The sequence below is a fragment of the Eretmochelys imbricata genome, unplaced genomic scaffold (genome assembly GCF_965152235.1).
Source record: "Eretmochelys imbricata isolate rEreImb1 unplaced genomic scaffold, rEreImb1.hap1 Scaffold_41, whole genome shotgun sequence".
Classification (NCBI taxonomy): Eukaryota; Metazoa; Chordata; order Testudines; family Cheloniidae; genus Eretmochelys; species Eretmochelys imbricata.
In genome coordinates, this window is record NW_027554353.1 from 51,195 (window position 1) to 78,595 (window position 27,401).

Here is a 27,401-nt window from a genome sequence, read left to right on the forward strand (position 1 = left end):
ATGGGGCCGCTGCTGCTGCTGCTGCTGCCGCTGGCCCGAGGTACGGGGGGGGCCCCGGGAGCCCCCTGGCTGGGTGGGCACCGGCTGCCTGCGGGTGGGCCCGGCTGGCACCCGGGGGGGGTGTGTCTGAGGGTATGTGTGTTCCTGGCTGGCATCATTGTGTGCGTGTGTGTGGGTGTGTACCTGGTGTACCTGGCTGGCATGGTGTGTGTGTGTGTGTGGGGGGGTACCCGGCTGGCATGGTGTGTGTGGGGGGGGTACCCGGCTGGCATGGTGTGTGTGTGTGTGTGGGGGGTACCCGGCTGGCATGGTGTGTGGGGGGGGGTACCCGGCTGGCATGGTGTGTGTGTGTGGGGGGGTACCCGGCTGGCATGGTGTGTGTGTGGGGGGGGGTACCCAGCTGGCACCGCATGTGTGTGTAGTGGGGGCGTCGGTTCCCCCCCCCGACTGATTCTCACGCTCAGCGCCGCCCCCCCCGGAACCCCTCCCCGAGGGCGGATGCCGCCGGGACAGAGTCACAGAGTCCGGAACAACAGGAAAACAACAGGAACTGGGGGGGGTGGGATGCGGGCGGGGGAGTGAGGGTGTTGGGTGGGGAGGGGGGAGATTAGGCCCAGGCTGATGCCGGATTGGATCAATAAAGGCTCTGGGGTGGGGGAGGATGATGATTGGTGCCCGTTCGTGAGCAGGGGGTGGAATCGGTGCCCAGTAGCGGCAGGGCGCGGTGTGCCCATGTGCCCGCCTGCAATTATTGCCAATTACTGAATGCAAATGAAAGAACTGATGGGTGGGAATCTGATTGCACGGGTGGGGAGGGGGGTGAGGGAATTAATAGCAATGAAGGAACTGAGGTTAATTAATGGGCAGAGGGAGCCGGTGACAAGCTGGGCGAGGGAGGGGAAACTGATGCCAGGTAATGGGTGCTGGGGGCAGCAAGAGGATTAAAGGCAATGGGGGGGGTAATTAGTGCTGTTTAATTAGGGGGGGCTGGAGTGCCCAGGGTGTCAGGAGTCCTGGGTTCTCTCCTGGCTCTGGGAGGGGAGTGGGGGCTGGTGGGTTAGAGCTGGGGGGAGGGGCTGGGAGCCAGGACTCCTGGGTTCCATCCCCAGCTCTGCCACTGCCCTGCTGGGTGACCTTGGTAAAGTCCCTTTCCCCACCCTGTGCCTCAATTTCCCCATCCGGGCAATGGGGATTAAGATGCTGCCGACCTTTGTAAAGCACCGGGGATCTCTGTCCATACAGCTCCGAGCACTTTATAATGGAAGTGGGGCTCATTCTACCCAGTCTCCAGGTGGGGAAACTGAGGCACAGAGGAGTGACTTGGCCAGTGGCTGAGTCCCGGGAGCCAGACCTCCTTGTGTTATTAAAGTGCTGTTCTAATGCTGGGTCATGGTACCTGTGGGGGCCCCCCCCCCCGTCGGATGGTGAGAGCTGCCACCTCGAGGGACCAAATCCCGGGACATCCAGGCTGATCCTGAGTCCCTGGAGCCAGGCTGCTGGCCATGCGCTGAGCACCCGGGCGCCTTTCCCAGCTGCCCAGGCGAGGGGCAATCCTGGAAACACCTGGGGCGCTTCTCCCGAGCATGGGGGGGGTTTTGAGGAGGTGCCAGGGGGGTAATGGATGCTGGCAACACGGGCCGGAGGCAAAGGACCGTGTCCGGCAGCTAAACTCTGGCCTTGTCCTCACGTGGCCTCCCAGTTTTGCTCTCCTGGGACAGTTGCACGTGTGGGACCCTTGTCCCAGGATAAAGGGGCCTTTTGCAAGTGTGGGGGGCGGCCCAGCGGTGGCCAAATCCTTGGGTGGTTTCCAGGAGAAGAAATGTCACCAAGTCCTGTTTCCCAGGTGAGTTCCTGGCTGCGAAATCCCCCGTGCCTGCTCGCAGCCAGCCCTGTGCCCAAGGAGCTGGCGTTGGTTTGGGGGCTGTGTGTGTCTGTGGGGGGGGGAGCAGCAGGGGGGGCGTTCTCAGGCCTGGGCCGTACAGCAGGTCAGACTCGATGCACTAATGGGCCCATGGGGTTGTGACCGCTCATGCTCCCCCGGCTTTGGGCTGCAGCTGGGGAACAGAAAAGCAGATTCCTCGAAACGCAAACGCTGGGGATGGGATGGGGGTTGGGGGCAGGGCCGTGGCGGCCAGGAAAGGCCTGGCAGGCTGTTTCCAACTGCTCCTTTCGCTCGGGGAAAACCGTGTCGTGTCCCTGTGCTCACGGGGCGTCACTTCGCTTTGGTTTACGCGGCCTAGAGACCGCCACTGCTAGCAGCCGTGTAAACGAGCCAGCGTCACGCTACGCTGGACTGACAGCTCTCAGGTGTCAGAGCAGCAGCCCTGTGAGTCTGTATCCGCAAAAAGAGCAGGAGGACTCGTGGCACCTTAGAGACGAACCCATTTATCTGAGCATCCGCTTTCGTGGGCTACAGCTCACTGCATCGGCTGCATCCTATGTGTATGTATTTGTATTTTAAAATATTGAATAGACTATTATACTTACTGTCTGTTCGAACAAATATTAAATGGAATAACTGTTCCACAAGTAAAATATATCGAAATAGTAAATAGAATAGCTCAGTGGTTTGAGCATCGGCCTGCTAAACCCAGGGTTGCGAGTTCAATCCTTGAGGGGGCCATTTAGGGATCTGGGGCAAACATTGGGGACTGGTCCTGCTTTGAGCAGGGGGTGGGAGGAGATGACCTTCCTGGGGTCCCTCCAAACCCTGATAGTCTGTGATTCTATAATTTTAAAATTCTATATTTGACATTCCATGTGATGTAGTCGTACCAATTTGAATATTCGTGTGGTCTGATATAGTGCCCTCCATGTGACCCTGATACCATATCGACGCTGATAGCTCGATAACGCCGAATCGGTGTATCTGTTCGGGTGAGGACTGTGGCTGATACCCTAAAATACTGACCCGACTATTGGCGGTATACCATAGCGCAATCCAGTGTGCGTGTACAATTACGTTTCAAACAAGGTTCATATTACAATATTAAATCGGTCTCACGGCGTCTTTACACGGGAATCTCTCGATACCATTTCAGTAGAGGGTGCCACGGCTGTATAAACCCCAGGGCTGTTTTCATGTGGCCGTGTCCTGGGTACGACCTTGCAACCGCCCGGTAAACGCCGCGAGTTCCGCGCTCGGCCCCGTGGCGTGCGAGATACGAGAAACGCACCCAGCCGGACGCTGTCCTGGGCTACGTCACACCCAATATTCCACCATTTCATCCCATCTACAACTGGAAACGCAATTCACAGAAATGCTTGACCCCCCCTCCGGGCAGCTGCCCCCCTGCCTGGCAGGACTCCTGGGTTCTCTGTGCCCATGGTGGGGCCGGCTGGTACCGTCCCCACTGGGCCCCGGTCTGGGATTGTGCTGGAGAGGAGATTCCCCCGTCTTGGGGGGCAGGAGCTAAAGGGGGATAGGCTGCTTTATCCCGGGATGGGGGCGTCTGTACTGGGGGATTATCTTGCGATAAGGACCCCAGGCAAGGTACAGGCAGGGCTCTGGGGTAGGGGTGGAGGGCCGGGGAGATGGGGTCTCTGTGTCTGTGGGTGATCTGACCCCCCTGTCTGCCTGTCCACCCCCCACCCAGGTCTGACCTGCGCCCGGGATCCCTGCACAAATGGGGGCACCTGCCTGGCACACCCCGATGGGAGCCACTCCTGCCTGTGAGTTCAGGGGACCCCAGAGGGAGGGAGCTGATTGGTGGGTTTTGGGGAGAGGGAAAATTGGGGGGCTGAGCATCCTCCCTCATCACCGAACTCCTGGGTTCTGTCTCCCTAGGTGCCCCCCCAGCTTTGTGGGGGAGTCATGCCAGTTCCAGGACCCGTGCCGCCCCGGGCGCTGCTGGAATGGGGGCACCTGCTTCCCCCGGCTCTTCCACCCCTCGGTGCCCCCCACCTACACCTGCTCCTGCCCCCCAGGGTTCACCGGGGATGAGTGCCAGGGGGCCGTGGGCGACCCCTGCTTCCCCTCGCCCTGCCAGAAACGTGGCACCTGCCAGCGCCTGCCCAGCGCCCAGTACCGGTGCTTGTGCATGGAAGGATGGACAGGTAGGTGCCCGGACGCCTGGGTTCTTCCCCCAGCTCGGGGAGGGGAGTGGGGGCTAGTGGGTTAGAGCAGGGGGGCCTGGAGCCAGGACTCCTGGGTTCTACCCCCAGCTCGGGGAGGGGAGTGGGGGTGGTGGGTTAGAGCAGTGGGGACTGCAAGCCAGGACTCCTGGGTTCTCTCCCCAGCTCTGGGAGGGGAGCGGGGGTGGTGGGTTGGAGCCCGGATGACTGGGTTCTCTGCCGGCTCTGGGAGGGGAGTGGGGGCTGGTGGGTTAGAGCAGGGGGCTGGGAGCCAGGACTCCTGGGTTCTCTCCCCGGCTCTGGGAGGGGAGCGAGGGTGGTGGGTTGGAGCGGGGGAGCTGGGAGCCAGGACTCCTGGGTTCTCTCCCCAGCTCAGGGAGGGGAGTGGGAGTGGGAGTGGTTGTGGTGGGTTAGAGCAGGGGGGGCTGGGAGCCTGGACGCCTGGGTTCTCTGCCGCCTCTGGGAGAGGAGTGGGGCCTGGTGGGTTAGAGCAGGGGGGCCGGGAGCCCGGACTCCTGGGTTCTCTGCCGGCTCTGGGAGAGGAGTGGGGCCTGGTGGGTTAGAGCAGGGGGGCCGGGAGCCCGGACTCCTGGGTTCTCTCCCCAGCTCGAGGAGGGGAGCGAGCGGGGGGGTTAGAGCCGGGGGGCCGGGAGCCCGGACGCCTGGGTTCTCCCCCGGCTCTGACGCGGGGCCCCGTCCAGGTGAGAACTGCCAGCTGATGGATTTCTGCCCCACCAACCCCTGTGCCAACGGGGGCACCTGCCTGCTCACCTACCCACACATCGTGTGCCGATGCCCGCCCGGCTTCGACGGCCACGCCTGCCAGCACGACGTCAACGAGTGCTACCGGGACCCCGGGCCCTGCACCAACGGGGGCACCTGCCTCAACAGCCTGGGCTCCTTCCGCTGCCTCTGCCCCCCCGGCGTCTCCGGCCCCCGCTGCCAGCTCCGCGCCGGGCCCTGCCCCGCCCGGCTGTGTCTGCACGGCGGGGCCTGCCACCCCCTGCCCGGCGGCTACCACGCCTGCCTGTGCCCGCCAGGTGGGGGCCGGGCCGGGGGAGGGGCTGGGGGGGTGGGGAGTGGGGGTGGGGACCAGGGGCTGGGGTAGGTGGTGGGGGCTGGGGTAGGGGGCCGGGGGCGGTGGGGCGGGGGCTGGGTAGAGGGTGGGGCTGGGCAGGGGGCGGTGGGGCGGGGGCTGGGTAGAGGGTGGGGCTGGGCTGGGGTTGGGGGTCAGGCAGGGGGCGGTGGGGCGGAGGCTGGGCTGCGGTCGGGGGCCAGGGCGGGGGTAGGGGGCGGGGCTGGGCTGGCGTTGGGGGTCAGGCAGGGGGCAGTGGGGCGGGGGGTGGGGGGTGGGGGCTGGGGCAGGGGGCGGTGGGGCGGGGCCTGGGTAGGGGGCGGGGCTGGGCTGGGGTTGGGGGTTGGGTGTCCGGGGCAGGGGGCAATGGGGCGGGGGCCGGGGAGGTGTGGCAGGGGCTGAGCGGGGGCTGGGCAGAGGGAGGTGGGTCGGGGGCCGCCAGTCAAGATGGCCGCCAGGGCCCCCCTCCCCCCCCACTGGCCCGTCCCGGTTTGGCCCCCTGTTTCTGGCTGTTATGGCTGTGGGGCCGGTACGGGAGGGGGCTCATTGGGACCAGACCCTTTCCTGGGGGCACTGGGAATGGGGGGGGACTCGGAGGGGGGTCAGCAGGCTCCCCCAGAGGCCAGTCTCCAAGGTGGCCGACCTCCCCAGCCCCTCCACCCTGGGTCCCAACATGGCTGCCCGCTGCGGGGGAGCGACTGCGGCTGAATTACCCCCCCGGGGGCGTCTTTCTGTCCCCCCCAGGGTACACGGGGCCGCGGTGCGAGGTGAACCCCGACGACTGCATGGGGCATCACTGCCGGAACGGGGGGGCCTGCCAGGACGGGGTGGGGACATACTCCTGCCTCTGCCCCCCGGGCTGGATGGGTGAGTAGGGCCCCCACAGCCCTTACTGGGGACAGAACCCAGGCGTCCTGGCTCCCAGCCCCCTCCCCCCCCCCCGCTCTAACCACCAGGCCCCACTCCTCTTGCAGAGCCAGGGAGAGAACCCAGGCGTCCTGGCTCCCAGCCCCCTTCCGCCCCCAGCTCTAAGCACCAGGCCCCACTCCTCCCCCAGAGCCAGGGAGAGAACCCAGGCGTCCTGGTTCCCAGCCCCCTTCTGCCCCCAGCTCTAAGCACCAGGCCCCACTCCTCCCCCAGAGCCAGGGAGAGAACCCAGGCGTCCTGGCTCCCCCCTGCCCCCACTCTAACCCCTAGGCCCCCCTCCCCTGGGGGGCTGGGAGGGAACCCCGGGGTCCTGACGCCCTGCCCCGCAGGCTGGGACTGCTCGGGGGACGAGGACGAGTGCCTGGCGCGGGCCCCCCCCCTGCCACCACGGCGGCACCTGCCACAACCTGCCCGGGGGTTTCCGCTGCGTCTGCGTCAACGGCTGGTCGGGGGCCAGCTGCAGCCACAACGTGGACGACTGCGTCTCGGCCACCTGCCACCCCGGGGCCACCTGCCTGGACCGCGTGGGCACCTTCCTCTGCCAGTGCCCCCCGGGGCGCACAGGTGGGGCCGGGGGCCGGGGCCGGGGCCTGGGACTGGCTGGGGCGGGGGGCGGGGCAGGGGGACGGGGAACGGGGCAGGGGCCTGGCCCCTGTGGGAGGCGCTGGTTCCCCCCGGCCCCAGGGCGGGGACTGGCTGGGGCAGGGGGGCGGGGAACGGGGCAGGGCCCTGGGACTGGCTGGGGCAGGGGGGCGGGGAACGGGGCAGGGACCTGGGACTGGCTGGGGCAGGGGGGCGGGGGACGGGGCAGGGACCTGGGACTGGCTGGGGCAGGGGGGTGGGGGACGGGGCAGGGCCCTGGGACTGGCTGGGGCAGGGGGGCGGGGGACGGGGCAGGGCCCTGGGACTGGCTGGGGCAGGGGGGCGGGGGACGGGGCAGGGCCCTGGGACTGGCTGGGGCAGGGGGGCGGGGAACGGGGCAGGGACCTGGGACTGGCTGGGGCAGGGGGGTGGGGGACGGGGCAGGGACCTGGGACTGGCTGGGGCAGGGGGGTGGGGGACGGGGCAGGGCCCTGGGACTGGCTGGGGCAGGGGGGCGGGGGACGGGGCAGGGCCCTGGGACTGGCTGGGGCGGGGGGGCGGGGGACGGGGCAGAGCCCTGGGACGGGCTGGGGCAGGGGGGCGGGGGACGGGGCAGGGACCTGGGACTGGCTGGGGCAGGGGGCGGGGGCCGGGGCCGGGGCCTGGGACTGGCTGGGGCAGGGGGCGGGGGCCGGGGCAGGGCCCTGGGACTGGCTGGGGCAGGGGGCGGGGGACGGGGCCGGGGCCTGGGACGGGCTGGGGCAGGGGGCCGGGGGCCGGGGCCGGGGCCTGGGACTGGCTGGGGCAGGGGGGCGGGGGACGGGGCCGGGGCCGGGGCCGGGGCCTGGGACTGGCTGGGGCGGGGGGGGCGGGGGACGGGGCAGGGCCCTGGGACGGGCTGGCTCAGCGGGGTGGGGAACGGGGCAGGGACCTGGCCCCTGTGGGGGGCGCTGGTTCCCCCCGGCCCCAGGGCGGGGACTGGCTGGGGCAGGGGGGCGGGGGACGGGGCAGGGCCCTGGGACGGGCTGGGGCAGGGGGGCGGGGGACGGGGCAGGGACCTGGCCCCTGTGGGGGCGCCGGCCCCGATCGGGGTGCGGCTGGCTCTGGGTGGGGGCGTCTCACCCCGCCTGTGCCCCCAGGGCTCCTGTGCCACCTGAGGGACGCCTGCCTGAGCAGCCCCTGCCACGCGGAGGCCTCGTGCGACACCAACCCCCTGACGGGCTCGGCCGTCTGCGTGTGCCAGCCGGGCTACACCGGGCCCACCTGCCGGCAGGACCTGGACGAGTGCCAGAGGGGTGCGTGGGGGCGGGGCCGGGGGGCCGTTGCGCTGCGGGGGGGCCGCTGGCTCTCGCTGAGCGCGTGGCCGGGCACGGGCCTTGTCTCCCCGTGGCTGCGTGTGCTTTGCACGCTTACGCCCCATCGCGTGTGTCTGTGCGTGCGACGGGGTCACCGGGCCGTGCTCGGGAACTGCCCCTCACTCCTGACCCCCAGCCCCCCGGCTCTGCCGCTGCCCCGGGTCACGGGGTCCCCCGCGGAGCCGGGCAGGACTCCAGGGGAGCCCCCTCTCTGGGCGCAGCCTGTCCCCAGGGCACACAGCTCAGCCGGCTCCACCTTCCTGGGTCTGACCCGGAGCCTCCAGCCTCCCCTGCCCCTCCCTACGCTTCCCACAGCCAGTCCGCCCGGGCGGGGTCCTGGGGGGCCAGAGCGTCCTGCCCCCCAACTCCGCAGTCAGACGGGACTCTCAGCCAGCCGGGGAAACAGAGGTTTATTAGACGACAGGAACATGGTCTAACACAGAGCTTGTAGGTGCAGAGAACGGGACCCCTCAGCTGGGTCCATTTTGGGGGGCAGGGAGCCAGACACCCCATCTGCCCTTCACTCCATGTCCCCAGCCAGCCCCAAACTGAAACTCCCTCCAGCCCCGCCCTGCTCTGGGCTTTGTCCCTTTCCCGGGCCAGGAGGGCACCGGATTCCTTTGTTCTCCAACACTTTAGCTCTCACCTCGCAGGGGGAAGGGCCCAGGCCATCGGTGGCCAGGAAACAGGGTGTCGGCCATTTCTGTCCCCTGGCCCTTTGCTCTGCAACAATGACACCCCCTTATCCCACCCCCTACAGACATAAGAGATGCCTAGGGGAAACTGAGGCACCCCTACAGTATTCAGAGGAAACATTCAGAACAGTCCCGCTTCGTCACAGCCTGGACATGCATGTTTGTGTTGTTTGTGTGTCTCTTCATGTGCATCACATGACGGTGTGTGTGCATTGCATGTCTGGGCATATCCTCCATGTGTGTCTATGTGTGTTGTCTACACGTGTTCCTCACGTGTTGGTGTGTGGCCCCCCCGGGTCCGGGCGGGTTCCTTGCGTGTCGCTGCCTGGCTCCCCTGGGTCAGGGCGTGTTCATCGCGTGTCGGTGTGTGGCCCCCCCGGGTCCGGGCGGGTTCCTTGCGTGTCGCTGCCTGGCTCCCCTGGGTCCGGGCGTGTTCCTCACGTGTCGGTGTGTGGCCCCCCTGGGTCCGGGCGGGTTCCTCGCGTGTCGGTGCGTGGCCCCCCCGGGTCCGGGCGGGTTCCTCGCATGTCGCTGCCTGGCTCCCCCGGGTCAGGGCGTGTTCATCGCGTGTCGGTGTGTGGCCCCCCCGGGTCCGGGCGGGTTCATCGCGTGTCAGTGCGTGGACCCCCGAGTCCGGGCGTGTTCCTCGCATGTCGGTGCGTGGCCCCCCGGGTCCGGGCGGGTTCCTCGTGTGTCGGAGCGTGGCCCCCCGGGTCCGGGCGGGTTCCTCGCGTGTCGGTGCCTGGCCCCCCGAGTCCGGGCGTGTTCCTCGCGTGTCGGTGCGTGGCCCCCCCGGGTCCGGGTGGGTTCCTCGCATGTCGGTGCTGTGGCCCCCCCGAGTCCGGGCGTGTTGCTCGCGTGTCGGTGCGTGGCCCCCCCGGGTCCGGGGGAGTTCCTCGCGTGTCAGTGCGTGGCCCCCCCGGGTCCGGGCGGGTTCCTCGCGTGTCGGTGCGTGGCCCCCCCGAGTCCGGGCGTGTTCCTCGCGTGTTGGTGCCTGGCCCCCCGGAGTCTGGGCGGGTTCCTCGCGTGTCGGTGCCTGGCCCCCCCCGTGCGTGGCCCCCCGAGTCCGGGCGTGTTCCTCGCGTGTCGGTGCGTGGCCCCCCGGGTCCGGGCGGGTTCATTGCGTGTCGGTGCGTGGCCCCCCGGGTCCGGGCAGGTTCCTCGCGTGTCGGTGCGTGGCCCCCCCGAGTCCGGGCATGTTCCTCGCGTGTCGGTGCGTGGCCCCCCGAGTCCGGGCGGGTTCATCGCGTGTCGGTGCGTGGCCCCCCCCAAGTCCAGGCGTGTTCCTCGCGTGTCGGTGCGTGGCCCCCCCGAGTCCGGGCGGGTTCATCGCGTGTCGGTGCGTGGCCCCCCGGGTCCGGGCAGGTTCCTCGCGTGTCGGTGCGTGGCCCCCCCGAGTCCGGGCGGGTTCATCGCGTGTCGGTGCGTGGCCCCCCAAGTCCGGGCGGGTTCATCGTGTGTCGGTGCGTGGCCCCCCCAAGTCCGGGCGTGTTCCTCGCGTGTCGGTGCGTGGCCCCCCTGTGCGTGGCCCCCCCGGGTCCGGGCGTGTTCCTCGCGTGTCGGTGCGTGGCCCCCCCGTGCGTGGCCCCCCGGGTCCGGGCGTGTTCCTCGCGTGTCTGTGCTTGGCCCCCCCCGTGCGTGGCCCCCCCGGGTCCGGGCGTGTTCCTCGCGTGTCAGTGCGTGGCCCCCCCGTGCGTGGCCCCCCCGGGTCCGGGCGGGTTCATCGCGTGTCGGTGCGTGGCCCCCCGGGTCCGGGCAGGTTCCTCGTGTGTCGGTGCGTGGCCCCCCCGTGCGTGGCCCCCCGGGTCTGGGCGTGTTCCTCGCGTGTCGGTGCGTGGCCCCCCGGGTCTGGGCGGGTTCCTTGCGTGTCGGAGCGTGGCCCCCCCGGGTCCGGGCGGGTTCCTCGCGTGTCGGTGCGTGGCCCCCCAGGGTCCGGGTGTGTTCCTCGCGTGTCGGTGCCTGGCCCCCCCGAGTCCGGGCGGGTTCCTCGCGTGTCGGTGCCTGGCCCCCCCGGGTCCGGGCGGGTTCCTCGCGTGTCGGTGTCTGGCCCCCCCGGGTCCGGGCGTGTTCCTCGCGTGTCGGAGCGTGGCCCCCCGGGTCCGGGCGTGTTCCTCGCGTGTTGGTGCGTGGCCCCCCCGTGCGTGGCCCCCCCGGGTCCGGGCGTGTTCCTCGCGTGTCGGTGCGTGGCCCCCCCGTGCGTGGCCCCCTCGGGTCCGGGCGTGTTCCTCGTGTGTCGGTGCCTGGCCCCCCCGTGTGTGGCCCCCCCTGGTCCGGGTGTGTTCCTCGCGTGTCGGAGCGTGGCCCCCCGGGTCCGGGCAGGTTCCTCGCGTGTCGGTGCGTGGCCCCCCCGGGTCCGGGCGTGTTCCTCGCGTGTCGGTGCCTGGCCCCCCCGTGCGTGGCCCCCCCGGGTCCGGGCGTGTTCCTCGCGTGTCGGTGCATGGCCCCCCCGTGTGTGGCCCCCCGAGTCTGGGCGGGTTCCTCGCGTGTCGGAGCGTGGCCCCCCGGGTCCGGGCGTGTTCCTCGCGTGTCGGTGCCTGGCCCCCCCGTGCGTGGCCCCCCGGGTCCGGGCGTGTTCCTCGCGTGTCGGTGCCTGGCCCCCCCGTGCGTGGCCCCCCCGGGTCCGGGCAGGTTCCTCGCGTGTCGGTGCCTGGCCCCCCCCGTGCGTGGCCCCCCCGGGTCCGGGCGTGTTCCTCGCGTGTCGGTGCCTGGCCCCCCCGTGCGTGGCCCCCCCGGGTCCGGGCGGGTTCCTCGCGTGTCGGTGCCTGGCCCCCCCGTGCGTGGCCCCCCCGGGTCCGGGCGTGTTCCTCGCGTGTCGGTGCCTGGCCCCCCCGTGCGTGGCCCCCCGGGTCCGGGCGGGTTCCTCGCGTGTCGGTGCGTGGCCCCCCCGTGCGTGGCCCCCCGGGTCCGGGCGTGTTCCTCGCGTGTCGGTGCCTGGCCCCGCCGTGTGTGGCCCCCCCGGGTCCGGGCGTGTTCCTCGCGTGTCGGTGCGTGGCCCCCCCGTGCGTGGCCCCCCCGGGTCCGGGCGTGTTCCTCGCGTGTCGGTGCCTGGCCCCCCCGTGCGTGGCCCCCCCCCGGGTCCGGGCGTGTTCCTCGCGTGTCGGTGCGTGGCCCCCCCGTGCGTGGCCCCCCCGGGTCCGGGCGTGTTCCTCGCGTGTCGGTGCGTGGCCCCCCCGTGCGTGGCCCCCCCGGGTCCGGGCGTGTTCCTCGCGTGTCGGTGCCTGGCCCCCCCGTGCGTGGCCCCCCCGGGTCCGGGCGTGTTCCTCGCGTGTCGGTGCCTGGCCCCCCCGTGCGTGGCCCCCCCGGGTCCGGGCGGGTTCCTCGCGTGTCGGTGCCTGGCCCCCCCGTGCGTGGCCCCCCGGGTCCGGGCGGGTTCCTCGCGTGGCGTCGCCGTGTCGGCCCCCCGAGTCCAGCCCCCTGCCCTGCCCCTCCCGCAGGGGCGGAGCCGTGCGAGCACGGGGGGCGCTGTGAGAACGCCGTGGGCTCCTTCCGGTGCCGCTGCCCGGCCGGCTACACGGGCTCCCGGTGCGAAGACGACCTGAACGAGTGCCTGACCCAGCCCTGCCAGCGGGGGGGCGCCCTGCCTGGACCTGCTGGGCCACTTCCAGTGCCTCTGCCCCCCCGGCTTCGAGGGGCCCACGTGCGAGCGAGAGGTGGACGCCTGCGCCAGTCACCCCTGTGGGAACGGGGGGCGCTGCCAGGCCGGGGCGGGGGCCTTCCGCTGCCTCTGCCCCCCCGGTGAGACGCCCCGAGGGGCCCAGCGGGGACTGGCCATGGACTGGGGGGAGGCTGGGGGCTGTCATGGCGGGGCTGGGTATTGACCAGGATTTGGGGGGCTGGGAGCTGTCTCGGGGGGGCTGGGCATAGACCGGGGATTTGGGGGGCTGTCTCGGGGGGCTGAGCGTGGATTGGGAATTGCGAGGCTGGGGGCTGTCTCGGGGGGGCTGGGCATGGGCCAGGAATTGGGGGGCTGGGCATGGACTGGGATTTGGGGGATCTGTCTCTGTTGGGGGACATTAGAAGTGGGGCAGGGGACTCTGGCATGGGGGGCAGATTTGGGCGACTCCCCTGGGGGACATGGGAGAGGGGCTGGAGGGAATGGGCAGGAGCCTCCCTGACCCCACAGTTGCCCCAGGGTTCGAGGGGCCGCGCTGCCTGGAGGAGCTGGGAGCCTGCGCCAGTGACCCCTGCCTGGGGGGCACCTGCCTGGAGGTCGCGGGCGGCTTCTCCTGCCTCTGCCCCCCGGGCTCCACGGGCCCCGACTGCGCCCCCTGGAGCGACGCCTGCAGCCAGCGGCCCTGCGCCCAGGGCACCTGCCACAGCCACCCGCAGGGGTAAGGGGGGGCCGGGGGGCGGGGGGCGGGGGGGGCCGGAGCCTCAGACTGACCCTGCCCCCCTGCCCCACGCAGCTCTCTGTGCGTCTGCGCCCCCGGCTGGACGGGCCGGGACTGCTCGGCCGAGATCGACCCCTGCAATTCGGGGCCCTGCCCCCCGGGGGCGACCTGCCAGCCCCAGCCCCCCAGCTACAACTGCACCTGCCCCCAGGGGTTCACAGGTAACGGTGCCCCCCTCCTGACCCGCACCCCCCCAGCCCTGCCGGTGCCCCCCCTCCCAACCCGCAGCCCCCCCCCCAGCCCTGCCGGTGCCCCCCCCTCCCGACCCGCACCCCCCCAGCCCTGCCGGTGCCCCCCCTCCTGACCCGCAGCCCCCCCAGCAGCCCCGCCGGAGCCCCTCCCGACCCGCAGCCCCCCCCAGCCCTGCCGGTGCCCCCCCAACACGCAGCCCCCCCTCAGCCCCGCCGGTGCCCCCCCTCCTGACCAGCAGCCCCCCCTCCCGACATGCAGCCCCCCCCAGCTCTGCCGGTGCCCCCCCTCCTGACCCGCAGCCCCTGCTAACCCAGCCCTGGGCCCCCCACTGTCTCTGCCCCCCAGGTGTGATGTGCGAGGAGGAGCTGGACAGGTGCCGGGGGGGGCCGTGTCAGAATGGGGGCACCTGCCAGAACAGCCCCGCTGGATACCTCTGCCTCTGCCCCCCGGGGTTCAGCGGGGAGCGTTGTGAGAGCGACCTGGACCAGTGCGTCCCCAGTGAGTGGGGGGGGGCGGGCTGATACTGGGGGGGCAAGGGACGGGGCGGTCTCAGGACTGGGGGGGTGGGGCCAAGGGGGAGGGGGGTCTTGGGATGGGGGGTCTCAGGGGTAGGGGTCAGGGAGGCTTGTACTGGGAGGGGGTGGTGGGTCTCGGGGCTGGGGGCGTGGGGCCGGGGGCACCGTGTGGGGCTCGTGGCGCTGACCCCATCTCTCCCCCAGATCCCTGCAGGAACGGCGGGTCCTGCCTGGATGGGGCCGGAGCCTTCACCTGCCTCTGCCCCCCGGGGTTCAGTGGGGAGCGCTGCCAGGTGAGGGCCACGGGGCGGGGCACAGACTGGGGGGAGGAGGCAGGGGAGGGGGGGTACAGGGTCTCCCCTCTGCGGGGCTGGGGGTTCTCCCTGACGGTCTCTCTCTCCCCCAGACGCCGCTGCCCCCCCGCTGCCCCCCATGCCAGAACGGGGGGCGCTGCCAGCTGGGCGGCCCTTCCCCACCCCGCTGCCGCTGCCCCCCAGCCTGGGGGGGTCCCCTATGCCAGGAGCCGCAGAGCCCCTGCCAGGCGGCCGCCCAGAGACGAGGTGCCTACGGGGTGGGTGGGGAGGGAGAGCGGGGGGAGGAGTGGGGGGGCAGGAGGTCTGGGGGTTCAAGGAGAAGAAATGGGGGTAGTGGGGGAGGGGGAGTAGGGGACGCCGGGGGAGTGGGATAGCAGGAACATGGGGAGGGGTGGGGAAGTGGGGGGCAAAGGGGGGGCCCTGCGGGGGGCAGCTCCGTCCGGGGGCTCATTGCCCTGCTCTGCTCCCAGGGGTGCGGCTGGAGGATCTGTGCGGGAATGGGGGGCGCTGCGTGGACGGGGGGGGGGCCCCACGCTGCGCCTGTCCCCCAGGCTGGGGCGGCCCATCCTGCCGCGAGGAGGCCGATCGGTGCCAACCGGACCCCTGTGAACATGGGGCCACCTGCCTGGCCCGGCCCGGGGGCTACGTCTGCCAGGTGAGCTCCCCCGGACACCGGGGTCCCTGCCCGGACGCCGGGTCCCTCGCCCTGCCCTGGGGAGGTGGGGGACCCAGCCTGGGCTGACCCCCAGCCTCTCCCCCCACTGCAGTGCCTGCCTGGGCAACACGGGGTGAACTGCTCCGAGCCGGTGCCGGGGGGCCCCTGCCAGCCCCAGCCCTGCCAGAACGGGGGCACCTGCAGCCAGCGCCCCGCCGGCCCCCACTGCGCCGGCCCCCCTGGCGCTCACGGTAAGGGGGCGAGGGCAGGATGGGGGAGGGGTCGATGGGGGTGGGGGGGCACTGAGAGGGCCTGTTCTAACCCTCCCGTGCCCCCCTGCCAGGGTCCAGGGGTGAGTCAGTGATTGACAGCTGCCCATGTGCCAATGGGGGGACCTGTGCTGAGACGGGCAGCACCCCCTCCAACTTCACCTGTCGCTGCCCTCCGGTGAGCTCCCCCGGACTCCTGGGTCCTTTCCCCACTCTCCCTTACCCGGACGCCTGGGTCCCTTTCCTCATATCCATCTGACCCCCACCTCCTTTCTGCGCCCCCCCAGGGTTACAGCGGTGCCACCTGTGACCTCCAGCTGCCCCCCTGCGGATCCCACTACTGCCACCACGAAGGGGTGTGTGTCCAGCACCCGGCTGGTCCCCGCTGCCTCTGCCCAGGGGGCTACGGGGGCCCTGACTGCCTCCAGCCCCGCCCCCCGTCTCCCTGCCCCCCCGGCGGCTCGGCCTGCCCCCTGCCTGGGGCGGGGGAGCCCTGCAGAGAGCTGGCGGGGGACGGCGTCTGCCACCCAGCCTGCAGCTCCCCCTCCAGCGCCTGGGACGGGGGCGACTGCTCGCTGGGGGTGCTGGACCCCTGGGCAGGGTGCCCGGCACCGGAGCTGTGCCAGCCGGGCTTCCGCGACGGGCGCTGCCAGCCCCCGTGCGACAGCGAGGCCTGTCTCTTCGACGGGTACGACTGCCGGCCCCCGGCCACCTGCAGGTGAGGGGGGCGTCCGGGGGGCACCGGGCCAGGGCAGGACCTGCTGGCTCAGGGGGCGGGGAATGGGGCAGGGGCCTGGCCCCCACAGGGACGCCGGCTCTGAGCTAGGACTCGCTGGTGGGGTGGGCAGCTGGGGGTCTGGGATGGGGGGGTCTCATTGGGGGGGCTGGGGAGTGGGTGGATCTGGGGGGGCAGTGGGGGGGCTGCAGGGTGGGGGAACATTGGGGGATCTGTGTGGGGGATCTGGGGGGCTATGAGGGTGATTGGAGGTTCAGGGGGTGTTTCCAGGTGTGACCGGGGGGGCTGTGGAGGGTGGATTAGGGGGGAATCTGGGAGGATCCAGGGGGGGCTCTCCAGGGTACCCCCCAACCCGTGTCTCTGCCCCCAGCCCGGCCTACGCCCGCTACTGCCACGACCATTTTGCCAACGGACACTGCGACCGGGGCTGCCTGTCCCCCCAGTGCGGCTGGGACGGGGGGGGACTGCGCCCCGGGGGGGGAGGGTGCGACCCTGGGGCTGGCGGCCGCCCTGCCCCCCCCCAGCCCTGCCCGGCCTGCTCTACGCCCTGGCGCTGGCCCTGCGTGTGGGGCTGAGCCCCCGGCGTGACCCCCAGGGCCGGGCCAGGCTGTACCCCTACACGGGGCGTGAGGGGCCAGGCGGGGGGAACAGCTCTGGCTGGCGGCCCCCCCTGGGGCCCCCCCGCCCTGCTCCGGACCCCGCACCCACCGCAGCCGGTCAGGAGGGGGAGACAGACGCCATCGGGTGAGTGAGACCGCCTGCCCCTCAAATCCCCCCACCCTCTGAACCCCCAACCAACCCCGGGGACCCGCCGACCCCACCAGGGGAGAGAGACACCATCAGGAGAGACCCCCCCCAACCACCCCACTTCCGATCCCCCAATCAACATCCTGCCCCAACACAGACCTCACCCCCAGGGGAGACAGACCCCACTGGGGCGGGGACCCTGCCCCCCCAAACCTCCCGTTCCAGCTGCCCCCCAGGAGCCCCCCCCACGGACCCAGCCTGACCCCGTGCTGCCCCCCCAGGTCCGTCGTGTTCCTGGTGTTGGATGGGTCCCGCTGCGCCGGGCGCTGCCTGACAACCCCCGAGGGCGCCCGGCGGTTCCTGGGGGCCCTGGCCGCCTCCAACGCTCTGGGGGCGCTGACCCCCCACCCCCTGGCCGCCGTGTGGGTCGAAGAGGCCAGCAGCGGTAAGGGGGGCCTGGGGAGGGGTCAGGGCAGTGGGGGACAGGTGATGTGGGGAGCACAGGCTGCGGGGGATCGGGGAGGGATACCGGCGGGGCGGGGGGCGGGCGATGAGGGAGGTGCAGGCCGGGGGGGGTCAGGGAGGGGTCTGGGCAGCAGGGCCAGGTTGGGAAGGGGTCCCAATAGCGGGGGTGGAGGGGATCCATTATTGGGGGGCAGCCTGCCCCCCCGTTTCACCCCCTGCCTCTCTGTTTCCCAGACTCCCTGGCCTCCGCCCCCCGGCTGCCCTGGCCCCTGCTCGGCAGCCTGCTCGCGGGGGGGGCTGGCGCTGGCCCTGGGGGCCGTGGTCGGGGTCCAGCTGCGCCGTCGGGGGATGAGGAAACAGGGGGCGCTCTGGTTCCCCGCGGGGTTCGCCCGCCCCCGGGACCCCAACGCCCGGCGCCGCCGGGACCCCCGTCGGGGAGGACGCCATCGGGCTGAAGTGAGTGACACCGCGACCCGCCCCGCCCCACGGTGCCCCCGGGGGGACCAGGCTGGGACGCTCACCCCACTTCTCCTCCCCAGGCCTCTGAAGCTGGAGCCCGAGTTCGAGGACGACGGGCAGCCGACCCCTCAGCAAATCAAGGTATCGGGGTGCCCCTGGCTGGGCCGGGGACCCTGGGGAGCCAAGCGGGGACCCGTCCCTTCGCAGTGAGAAGTTGGGGGGCATTGCCCAGAGGGAGGGGCTGGGAGCCCCAAAGGCGGGGGCTGCCTGGGGAGGTGGTAACACTTGGGGGCCTCCTTTGGGGGTCCGTTAATCCCCATCCCCCTCCTGCCAGGCCGACGCCCCCCCCCCCGGACCAGGACTGCCGGCAATGGACACCCAAGCACCTTGGCGCTGGGGCTCCCATCCCACAATGCATCATGCCGACCCCGCCCCAGGACGAGGACCCCGAGGGGCGGGACCTCAACGCCAGGGGGCCAGGTGAGGGGCTGGGCGGGGTCCCCCCTCCCTGTATCCCCAAACATACACAGAGCCAGTACAGCCTGGGGAGTTAGATGACAGGGGGATGTCCTGCCCACAGGAAGTTCCACCCACAGGAGCCAGAGGAAAGAAGGAAGTTCCGCCCACTAGGCATGGGAATTCCTGCCCTGCCGGAAGTGGGTGAAAGGGGGAAGTCCCGCCCCCCATGGCAAGAAGTTGGGTGAGAGGGGGAAGTGCCGCCCACAGGAAGTGGGAAAACAGGAAACCCCGGCCCAGGGCAGGCAGAGAAAGGGGGAAGTCCCGCCCCCCACCCTGATGCTTGTCTCTCCGCCCCCACGGCAGATGGGGGTGACGCCGCTGATGGCAGCAGTGTGCACGGGGGGTGCCGTGGGGGAGCTGCTGGGGCAGGGGGCGCGGCTGGACTCCCAGACGGACGCGACGGGGGGAGACGGCCCTGCACCTGGCCGCCCGCTTTGCCCGGGCTGGTGCCGTCCGCAGCCTCCTGGACGCCGGCGCCGACCCCAACGCGCGGGACCGGGCGGGGCGCAGCCCCCTGCACAGTGCCATCGCGGCCGACGCCCTCGGGGCCTGCCAGGTACGGGGGGAGGGCGCTGAGCGTGGGGGGAGGTGGGGACAGGAATTGGGGGATCTGGGGAGAGACAGGGACTTGGGGGACAGTGGGGGGGTCCCTGTCTAGCCCTGCAGAGAGTTGGCTGTTGCCACTTTGTCCTCCACCCTCCCAGCTGGGCTGTTCACTCTGAGCCCTACTGATGGCTGCTGCAACCCGCTGCAGCATCTGGCCACAACCCCCTAACCTCCCCCTCCCAGATGGCCCCGTCACGGCGTCCCTGGGCGATGCTCTGGACCTGCTCCCTACAAAGCCGGGCAGGACTCTGGGGCAGTCTCCTCTCGGGGAGCAGCCTGTCTGCAGGACACACAGCTCACCCGGCTCCACCTTCCTGGGTCTGACCCCAGAGCATTCAGCCTCCTCTGCCCCTCCCTGCGCTTCCCACAGCGAGTCCGCCCAGGCGGGGTCCTGGGGAAGCCAGAGGGTCCTGCCCCCCAACTCCGCAGTCAGACGGGACTCTCAGCCAGCCGGGAAAACAGAAGGTTTATTAGACGACAGGAACATGGTCTAACACAGAGCTTGCAGGTGCAGAGAACGGGACCCCTCAGCTGGGTCCTTTTTGGGGGGCAGTGAGCCAGACAACCCCGTCTGCCCTTCACTCCTCATCCCCAGCCAGCCCCAAACTGAAACTCTCTCCAGCCCTGCCCTGCTCTGGGCTTTGTCCCTTTCCCGGGCCAGGAGGGCACCTGATTCGTTTGTTCTCCAACCCTTCAGCTCTCACCTTGCAGGGGGGAAGGGCCCAGGCCATCAGGTGCCAGGAAACAGGGTGTCGGCCATTCTCTGTGTCCAGACCCCTGCACACACTTGCCCTCTAGGGCTCTGCAACGATCATACACCCATATCCCACCCCCTAGAGACTGGAGAACTGCCTAGGGGAAACTGAGGCACCCCCACACTATTCAGAGGAAACAGTAAGAACAGTCCCACTTCGTCACAGGCCCCCAGTCCCAAACCCGCAGCCCCCCCACTCCGGTACATCCCACTGTTCCCACGGCAGAAATCAAGTGTGAAGTTCTGGATGGGGGGCAGATCCCAGGGGGCCCTGGCTCGGGCGTGGGGGGCCAGCTGGAAGCATCGGGGTGCAGGGCAACACAAGATGGCTGCTCCATGGCACGCCACACCACATGGGGCAAGGGGGCGGGGCATGGGGCTGGAGGCCCCGCCCCTAATGTCCCACGCCCCATCCCTCCCCCAGATCCTGATTCGCTGCCGGCAGACGGACCTGGATGCCCGGATGACCGACGGTGCCACCCCCCTGATCCTGGCCGCGCGCCTGGCGGTGGAGAGCGGGGCGGAGGAGCTGCTGCAGGGCGGGGCGGCCGTCAACGCCGCCGACAAGTGGGGTCAGCAGGGGGCGCCGGGGGGATGGGCTGGGGGAGGGGACGGGGGCCAGCAGGGGGCGTCGGGGAGGGGACGGGGCCAGCCAGGGGACGCCGGGGGGGCTGGGGACGCCGGGGGGGCGCCAGGGGGGCTGGGCTGGGCGGGGGGAGACGGGCCGGCCGGGGGTCCTGGGTCTGCTGTCTTACCCCCACCTCGCCCGGCAGGGAAGACCGCCCTGCACTGGGCTGCGGCTGTGAATAACGCCCGGGCTGCCCTCGCCCTGCTCCGGAGCGGCGCCAGCAAGGATGCCCAGGACAACCGGGTAATGGGGCCGGGACTGGGGGGGGTCCTCCGTTAGCACAGCCCGGGGAGAGCCCAGGAGAACTGGCTCCTAGACCCCCGCTGTAACCCACCAGCCCCCACTGCCCTCCCAGGGCCGGGGAGGGAACCCAGGTGTCCTGGCTCCTAGCCCCCCGCTCTAACCCACCAGCCCCCACTCCCCTCCCAGGGCCGGGGAGGCAACCCAGGCGTCCTGGCTCCCAGCCCCCCCCTGCTCTAACCCACCAGCCCCCACTCCCCTCCCAGGGCCGGGGAGGGAATCCAGGCGTCCTGGCTCCCAGCCCCCCCTGCTCTAACCCACCAGCCCCCACTCCCCTCCCAGGGCCGGGGAGAGAACCCAGGCGTCCTGGCTCCCAGCCCCCCCTGCTCTAACCCACCAGCCCCCACTCCCCTCCCAGGGCCGGGGAGGGAACCCAGGCGTCCTGGCTCCCAGCCCCCCCCCGCTCTAACCCACCAGCCCCCACCCCCTCCCAGGCGTCCGGCGTCCTGACCCCCCCGTGCCCGCAGGGGCAGACCCCGCTGTTCCTGGCGGCCCGGGAGGGCAGCGCGGACGTGGCACGGCTCCTGCTCCGGCACCGGGCGAGCCGGCAGCTCCCGGACGAGCTGGGGCACCTGCCCCGCGACGCCGCCCTGGCCCGCGCCCACCACGACCTGCTCTGCCTGCTGGACGACCCCCGCCCGGGCCCCCCCCGGCTCCGCCCCCTCCCGGAGCAGCCGGAGCCACCCGCCCCCTGCCTGGTGCCCCGCCCCTCCCCGGCCCGCCGGCCCTGGGCTCCCGGCCAATTGGACGGCGCCATGGTGCAGTGACTCCGCCCCCATGCGCTGCCGGGGAGGGGGCTGCTGGGAGCGGTGGCTCAGATTGGACAGCGCAGGGGCGTGGCCGTGCCGGGCAGTGACATCACCAGGTGGGCGGAAGCGAGCGCCAGAGGATGGTGTCAGAGACAGGACGTGAGGTCACACACTGGCGTGGTGACGCCCACGGGATGCTGATGTCGCAGAGCAGAAATGATGTCACGTGGAAGACAGTGATGTCACAACGTGCAACCCGACAGACAGGAAATGATGTCACCCGGGAGACTGGAAGCCATGGGGCTCTGACATCATTAACAGGCTGTGATAGCGCCCAATGGAAAAGGACGGCAGGCAGGAAGTGATGTCACACACCCAGGAACTGATGATGTCACACACATGGCTTTGTGATGTCATGGAGCAGAAAGAGGCAGGGCTTTGCAACCCCGCATGGCACAGAGGGAGTGGTGGGGGGTGACCCCCCCGGCACCAACCCCTCTGTCTCCCCTGCCTCCGCCCCATATTTATACACACACACACCCCACACTCTCCCCGCTGCTGGAGAATAAAGTCATCTGATGCCTCTGTCTCTGGCTGGGATAAAATCTCGGGGGGGGAGGGGACAGAGGGGGGAAACTGAGGCACAGGGAGCCGCTGCCCAGTCCACACCCCAAATTACACTCAGGAGTCCTGGCTCCCGCCCCCGGTCACACGCCATCACCCCCTTTGCCCCTGCAGGTTTTTTACTTTTTCACAAACATCAGGAATTAGGCTCAAAACGCAGAGTCTCTGGCCCCCATCCCCCACCTGGGGTGGCTCTGGTGGGGGGCAGGACCCCCAATCTTTGGTCTTTCCCCACTCCAGACCCACTGGGGGCGTCATGAGTCGTGTCTGGTCTCAGCCTGGATGCCCCAACACAGCGGGGTGCGGGGGTTCCCCATTCCTGCAGCGAGTTCGGCCTGGTCTCAGCCCCTGATCGTTGCTGTGGGTGGGGGGGACGTGGCTGGGGTCCCCCTTCCATGCACCGAGCCCTCTGTTCTCAGCTGAGCTCTCCAGGCCCCCCTCAATTCCTGCAGCAAGTTGGGGCCCATCTCAGCCAGCGGCATCAGTCAGGGCTTCCTGGGGGGGGGACACCCCCATTTCTGCAGCGAGTTGTGTTCCTTCTCAGCTGTCAATGGGGTGGGGTCGGAACGAGCCCCTGCCCCCAGTTTCAGCTGCTGTCTCCCCTATTCCTGCAGCAAGCTGGGCCTGGTCTCGGCCCCCCCCTTCCCCTGCCCATCGGGGGGGGGGCCTCAGCAGGGGTGGGGCAGCAGGGCAGTGGGGGGCTCTGAGCGCTGCTCCTCCATGCGTCCCCCCTGCACCCGCAGCAGCAGGTCGAAGAGCTCCTGGGCCCCCAGTGGGATGGGGGGGTCGCTGCGCTGCTCCTCCAGCCGCTGGCTCTGGGGGGGGACGGGGGGTTAGTGTCTGCAGCGGAGGGGGCTCAGGGGGCTGTGGGCAGGGCTAGGGTCTGCAGGGGGGGATGTGGGGGGCCTGTCAGGGGTCATGGATGGGGCTCTGGGGGGGCTATGTGGGGTCTGGGGGTGACAGGGCGGGTCTTGGGGGATCTCTGGGGGGGCTATGTGGGGTCTGGGGGTGACAGGGCGGGTCTTGGGGGATCTCTGGAGTTCAGCCAAGCTGACTTTGCCCCCCCCTCAGGGACCTGCTGGGCGGGATCCCTGGGGGGCCGGTGTCCGGGAGGACTGGCTGGATTTTAACGAACCCGTTTTGAGGGGCAGGAAGAAATTAGAATTAGTGGGGGAAGCAAAAGTGGATGGGAACCTGGGAGGCAGTGACCATGAGTTGGTTGAGTTCAGGATCCTGACACAGGGAAGAAAGGTAAGCAGCAGGATACGGACCCTGGACCTCAGGAAAGCAGACTTCGACTCCCTCAGGGAACGGATGGGTAGGATCCCCTGGGGGACTAACATGAAGGGGAAAGGAGTCCAGGAGAGCTGGCTGTATTTCAAGGAATCCCTGTTGAGGTTACAGGGACAAACCATCCCGATGAGTCGAAAGAATAGTAAATATGGCAGGCGACCGGCTTGGCTTAACGGTGAAATCCTAGCGGATCTTAAACATAAAAAAGAAGCTTACAAGAAGTGGAAGGTTGGACATATGACCAGGGAAGAGTATAAAAATATTGCTCGGGCATGTAGGAATGAAATCAGGAGGGCCAAATCGCACCTGGAGCTGCAGCTAGCGAGAGATGTTAAGAGTAACAAGAAGGGTTTCTTCAGGTATGTTGGCAACAAGAAGAAAGCCAAGGAAAGTGTGGGCCCCTTACTGAATGAGGGAGGCAACCTAGTGACAGAGGATGTGGAAAAAGCTAATGTACTCAATGCTTTTTTTTTGCCTTCTGTCTTCACGAAGAAGGTCAGCTCCCAGACTGCTGCGCTGGGCATCACAACATGGGGAGTAGATGGCCAGCCCTCTGTGGAGATAGAGGTGGTTAGGGACTATTTAGAAAAGCTGGACGTGCACAAGTCTGTGGGGCCGGACGAGTTGCATCCGAGAGTGCTGAAGGAATTGGCAGCTGTGATTGCAGAGCCATTGGCCATTATCTTTGAAAACTCGTGGCGAACCGGGGAAGTCCCGGATGACTGGAAAAAGGCTAATGTCGTGCCAATCTTTAAAAAAGGGAAGAAGGAGGATCCTGGGAACTACAGGCCAGTCAGCCTCACCTCAGTCCCTGGAAAAATCATGGAGCAGGTCCTGAAGGAATCAATTGTGAAGCACTTAGAGGAGAGGAAAGTGATCAGGAACAGCCAGCATGGATTCACCAAGGGAAGGTCATGCCTGACTAATCTAATCGCCTTTTATGACGAGATAACTGGTTCTGTGGATGAGGGGAAAGCGGTGGACGTGTTGTTCCTTGACTTTAGCAAAGCTTTTGACACGGTCTCCCACAGTATTCTCGTCAGCAAGTTAAAGAAGTATGGGCTGGATGAATGCACTATAAGGTGGGTAGAAAGCTGGCTAGATTGTCGGGCTCAACGGGTAGTGATCAATGGCTCCATGTCTAGTTGGCAGCCGGTGTCAAGTGGAGTGCCCAGGGATCGGTCCTGGGGCCGGTTTTGTTCAATATCTTCATAAATGATCTGGAGGATGGTGTGGATTGCACCCTCAGCAAGTCTGCAGATGACACTAAACTGGGAGGAGTGGTAGATACGCTGGAGGGCAGGGATAGGGTACAGAGGGACCTAGACAAATTGGAGGACTGGGCCAAAAGAAATCTGATGAGGTTCAATAAGGATAAGTGCAGGGTCCTGCACTTAGGACGGAAGAACCCAATGCACCGCTACAGACTAGGGGCCGAATGGCTAGGCAGCAGTTCTGCGGAAAAGGACCTAGGGGTGACAGTGGACGAGAAGCTGGATAGGAGTCAGCAGTGTGCCCTTGTTGCCAAGAAGGCCAATGGCATTTTGGGCTGTATACGTAGGGGCATAGCGAGCAGATCGAGGGACGTGATCGTTCCCCTCTATTCGACATTGGTGAGGCCTCATCTGGAGTACTGTGTCCAGTTTTGGGCCCCACACTACAAGAAGGATGTGGAAAAATTGGAAAACGTCCACTGGAGGGCAACAAAATTGATTAGGGGTCTGGAGCACATGACTTATGAGGAGAGGCTGAGGGAGCTGGGATTGTTTAGTCTGCAGAAGAGAAGAATGAGGGGGGATTTGATAGCTGCTTTCAACTATCTGAGAGGTGGTTCCGGAGAGGATGGATCTAGACTGTTCTCAGTGGTAACAGATAACAGAACAAGGAGTGATGGTCTCAAGTTGCAGTGGGGGAGGTCTAGGTTGGCTATTAGGAAAATATCACGAGGAGGGTGGTGAAACACTGGAATGCGTTGCCTAGGGAGGTGGTGGAATCTCCTTCCTTAGAGGTTTTTAAGGTCAGGCTTGACAAAGCCCTGGCTGGGATGATTTAGTTGGGGATTGGTCCTGCTCTGAGGAGGGGGTCGGACAAAACCTCCTGAGGTCCCTTCCAACCGTGATCTTCTATGATCTTGGGGGTCTCAAGGGAGGGTTATGGGGGGGTATCTCAGGGACTGGTGGGTCAGGCAGGACTTGGGGGTGGGGGTCCCGTGGGGCCACCCCTTACCTGGTGGGTGAGGATGGTGCTGTACAGCTCCTCCCCCCTGGTCGGGGGGCTCTGGGGGCCCCCTCAGCCCCCTCCTCGGCCCCGGGGTCCCCCGTGAAGTCGGCCCGCTGGTCGTCCAGCCGCCGGGCCTGGGCCGTGGCCACCAGCTCGAAGAACTGCTCAGCCTGCAGCGAGGTGAGCGAGTAGAACTTCCCTGGGGGGCCAGGGGGTTAGACGTGGCTGTACGGTGCCCCCGATGCCCCCCCCGGCTGCACCTCCCCCACTTCACCCCTGGCTGTACCCCCCCAGCCCCACCTCCCCCACTTCACCCCCTGCGCTGCATCCCCCAGCTGGACAGTGCCCCACACCTGTGCCCCCCATATGGCTGGCAGAGGGATGGAAGTGGTGGGGGTAAGAGGGAAGAGGATGCGGAATGGGGGGCAGGATGAGGGGAGCTGAGAGCGGCAAAGGGGGAAGGGGCTGGGGGCCATAGGGCAGGCAGAGGGATGGAAGTGGTGGGGGTAAGAGGAAGGAGGATGGGGAATGGGGGGGCAGGATGAGGGGAGCTGAGAGGGGCAAAGGGGGAAGGGGATGGGGGCCATAGGGCAGGCAGAGGAGTAGGGGGACGGGAGAGGTTGGAGGCAGTGAGTCGGGAGGCAGAGGGGAGGGGTTGGAGGTCAGGGGAGGGGTTGGGGGCAGAGGGGTAGGGAGCTGGGGGAGGGGCAGAAGGGACGGTCTGGGGGCCTGGGGGGGTCTGGGGCCTGGGAGGTCAGGCAGAAGAGAGGGGGGAGGGGCTGAGGGAAGAGTTGGGGGCAGGAGGGGAGGGGAGGGGGCAGAGTTCGGGGGGCTAGGGGAGGGGTTGGGGGGCTGGGGGAGGCGAGGGGTTTGGGGACAGAGGGGGGGTTTGGGCAGGGGGCCGGAGGAGATGAGGGGTTGGGGGGCAGAGGAGAGGGGGCCAGGGCAGGGGCAAAGGGGAGGGGTTGGGGGGCAGGGGGTTGGGGGAGGAGTCGCGCACAGGAGAGGCCGGAGGGGGTCGGGGTCCCTTACCTGCTCCCCCCAGCAGGCCCTCGGTGGGGGTCCCGGGCAGCGAGCGCCAGGGCCGGGCGGGGTCGTGGCGGGGCGCCCCCCGCAGGCCGGGCAGGGGACAGCGCTGCTCATTCAGCCGCCGGCTCTGGGAGCGGAAGAGCAGGTCGAAGAGACGCTCCCGGTCGAAGGGGTCCAGGGGCTCGGCCTGGGGGGAGAGCGGCGTCAGGACGCCTGGGTTCCCTGCCCGGCGCGGGGGGGGGGGGGGTAGAGCAGGGGGTCCAGGCGCCAGGACGCCTGGGTTCCATTCCTCACCTCTGTCAGTGTGGGGGGGGTCACATCCATCCGGGGCAGGGGGGTTGCTGCTAGTCCGGTCCCGTCCCGCTGGGATGCCCCCAGGGTCCCTTCCTGCAGCGGCCTCGTCTGGGGGCACCAGGGGGTCGGTCGTGGGGGCCAAGCCCCCCAAGGATACTGGGCTGGGGGGGGGCCGGCTGGGTGTTGTCCCCTGCCGCCCCCTCACTCTCCAAACTAGTCATGGCCTGGAACAGGAAGGGGGCAGAGATGTGGGGGGCAGAGATATGGGGGTGCCCAACCCACAGCCCCCTGGGGGGGCACTGGAGATCTGTGCTGGGGGGCCCAGCAGGGGGGGGCACTCACCTCGGCGGGGGCCAGTCCCATCTCTCTCCAGCTGCCCCCGTCCCCCCTTGGGGGGGTCATTTGCCCCCACCTTGCCCCCCTCGGCTCTGGGTGGCATCCCTGGGATCTTGGGGGGCAGAGCAAAGGGGGGTTCTTCATGGGCTCCCCAAATCCCACCACCAGACCCTGCTCCTGCCCCAGCCAGAAGAGGAAATGGGGGGAGGTCTGGGGGCGGGGAAGAAGATGGGGGATGGGAGAGGCCTAAGTCTAGGGGAGAGGAGAGTGGGGCAGGTGGGGGGGGGGCAGGGCAGGCCGGGAGCCCCGAGGAGGCCGGAAGCTGGCCTCGCCCGACGAGGTGTAACCGGCCCCTCGGCACCAGCACCCCCTCTGGCCCCCCACCATGAGACCCCCCCTCCCCCTCCCCTTCCCTCCCCCTTGACCTCCCTGTCACCCCCCTCCCCCACCTGTGACCCCCATTGCCCCAAACCCACCTGTTCCTACCCACCTGCCCTGGGCAGCCAGGGGAGCACCCGGCCCCCCTGCCGCTCCCCAAGACCCCCCTCACAGCAGCTCCCGGCTGGCCCCTCTGCTGCGCCCCGTTTGGGGCCCTGGC

General features: G+C 69.2%; 2 protein-coding genes across 2 annotated transcripts; one reads left to right on the forward strand and one right to left on the reverse strand.

Moving 5' to 3' along the window:
- On the forward strand, positions 1–21,594 carry NOTCH4 (notch receptor 4). The gene is given in 30 exon segments (XM_077806958.1): positions 1–40; positions 3,597–3,672; positions 3,788–4,056; positions 4,776–5,114; positions 5,894–6,016; positions 6,406–6,436; positions 6,438–6,640; positions 7,798–7,963; positions 8,681–8,687; positions 12,151–12,273; positions 12,275–12,493; positions 12,726–13,039; positions 13,115–13,260; positions 13,637–13,789; positions 14,011–14,099; positions 14,213–14,366; positions 14,591–14,775; positions 14,888–15,026; positions 15,119–15,222; positions 15,332–15,762; positions 16,151–16,274; positions 16,277–16,524; positions 16,809–17,013; positions 17,227–17,414; positions 17,416–17,448; positions 17,532–17,592; positions 18,302–18,526; positions 19,755–19,902; positions 20,104–20,201; positions 20,726–21,594. Coding segments are annotated over 30 exon segments (4,941 nt in total). The 3' UTR covers positions 21,026–21,594.
- Positions 21,154–27,401, reverse strand: GPSM3 (G protein signaling modulator 3). The gene is made up of 6 exons (XM_077806959.1): positions 27,280–27,401; positions 26,468–26,691; positions 26,177–26,360; positions 25,151–25,343; positions 22,299–22,446; positions 21,154–21,204 (listed from the first exon to the last, which is right to left on the reverse strand). Exons 2-6 carry the CDS (start codon positions 26,495–26,497, stop codon positions 21,154–21,156), a joined length of 606 nt encoding a protein of 201 aa, XP_077663085.1. The 5' UTR covers positions 26,498–26,691; positions 27,280–27,401.

Excerpts from the sequence above, each read along its gene's own strand:
- GPSM3 (XM_077806959.1), bottom strand. The coding sequence starts at position 26,497 with ATGGATGTGACCCCCCCCACACTGACAGAG. Across the intron at positions 22,447-25,150 it reads GCACCATCCTCACCCACCAG|AGCCAGCGGCTGGAGGAGCA; the intron begins GTAAGGGGTGGC and ends GTCCCCCCCCAG. Across the intron at positions 21,205-22,298 it reads GCTGCCCCACCCCTGCTGAG|CATCCCGTGGGCGTCACCAC; the intron begins GCCCCCCCCCCG and ends CTGCGACATCAG.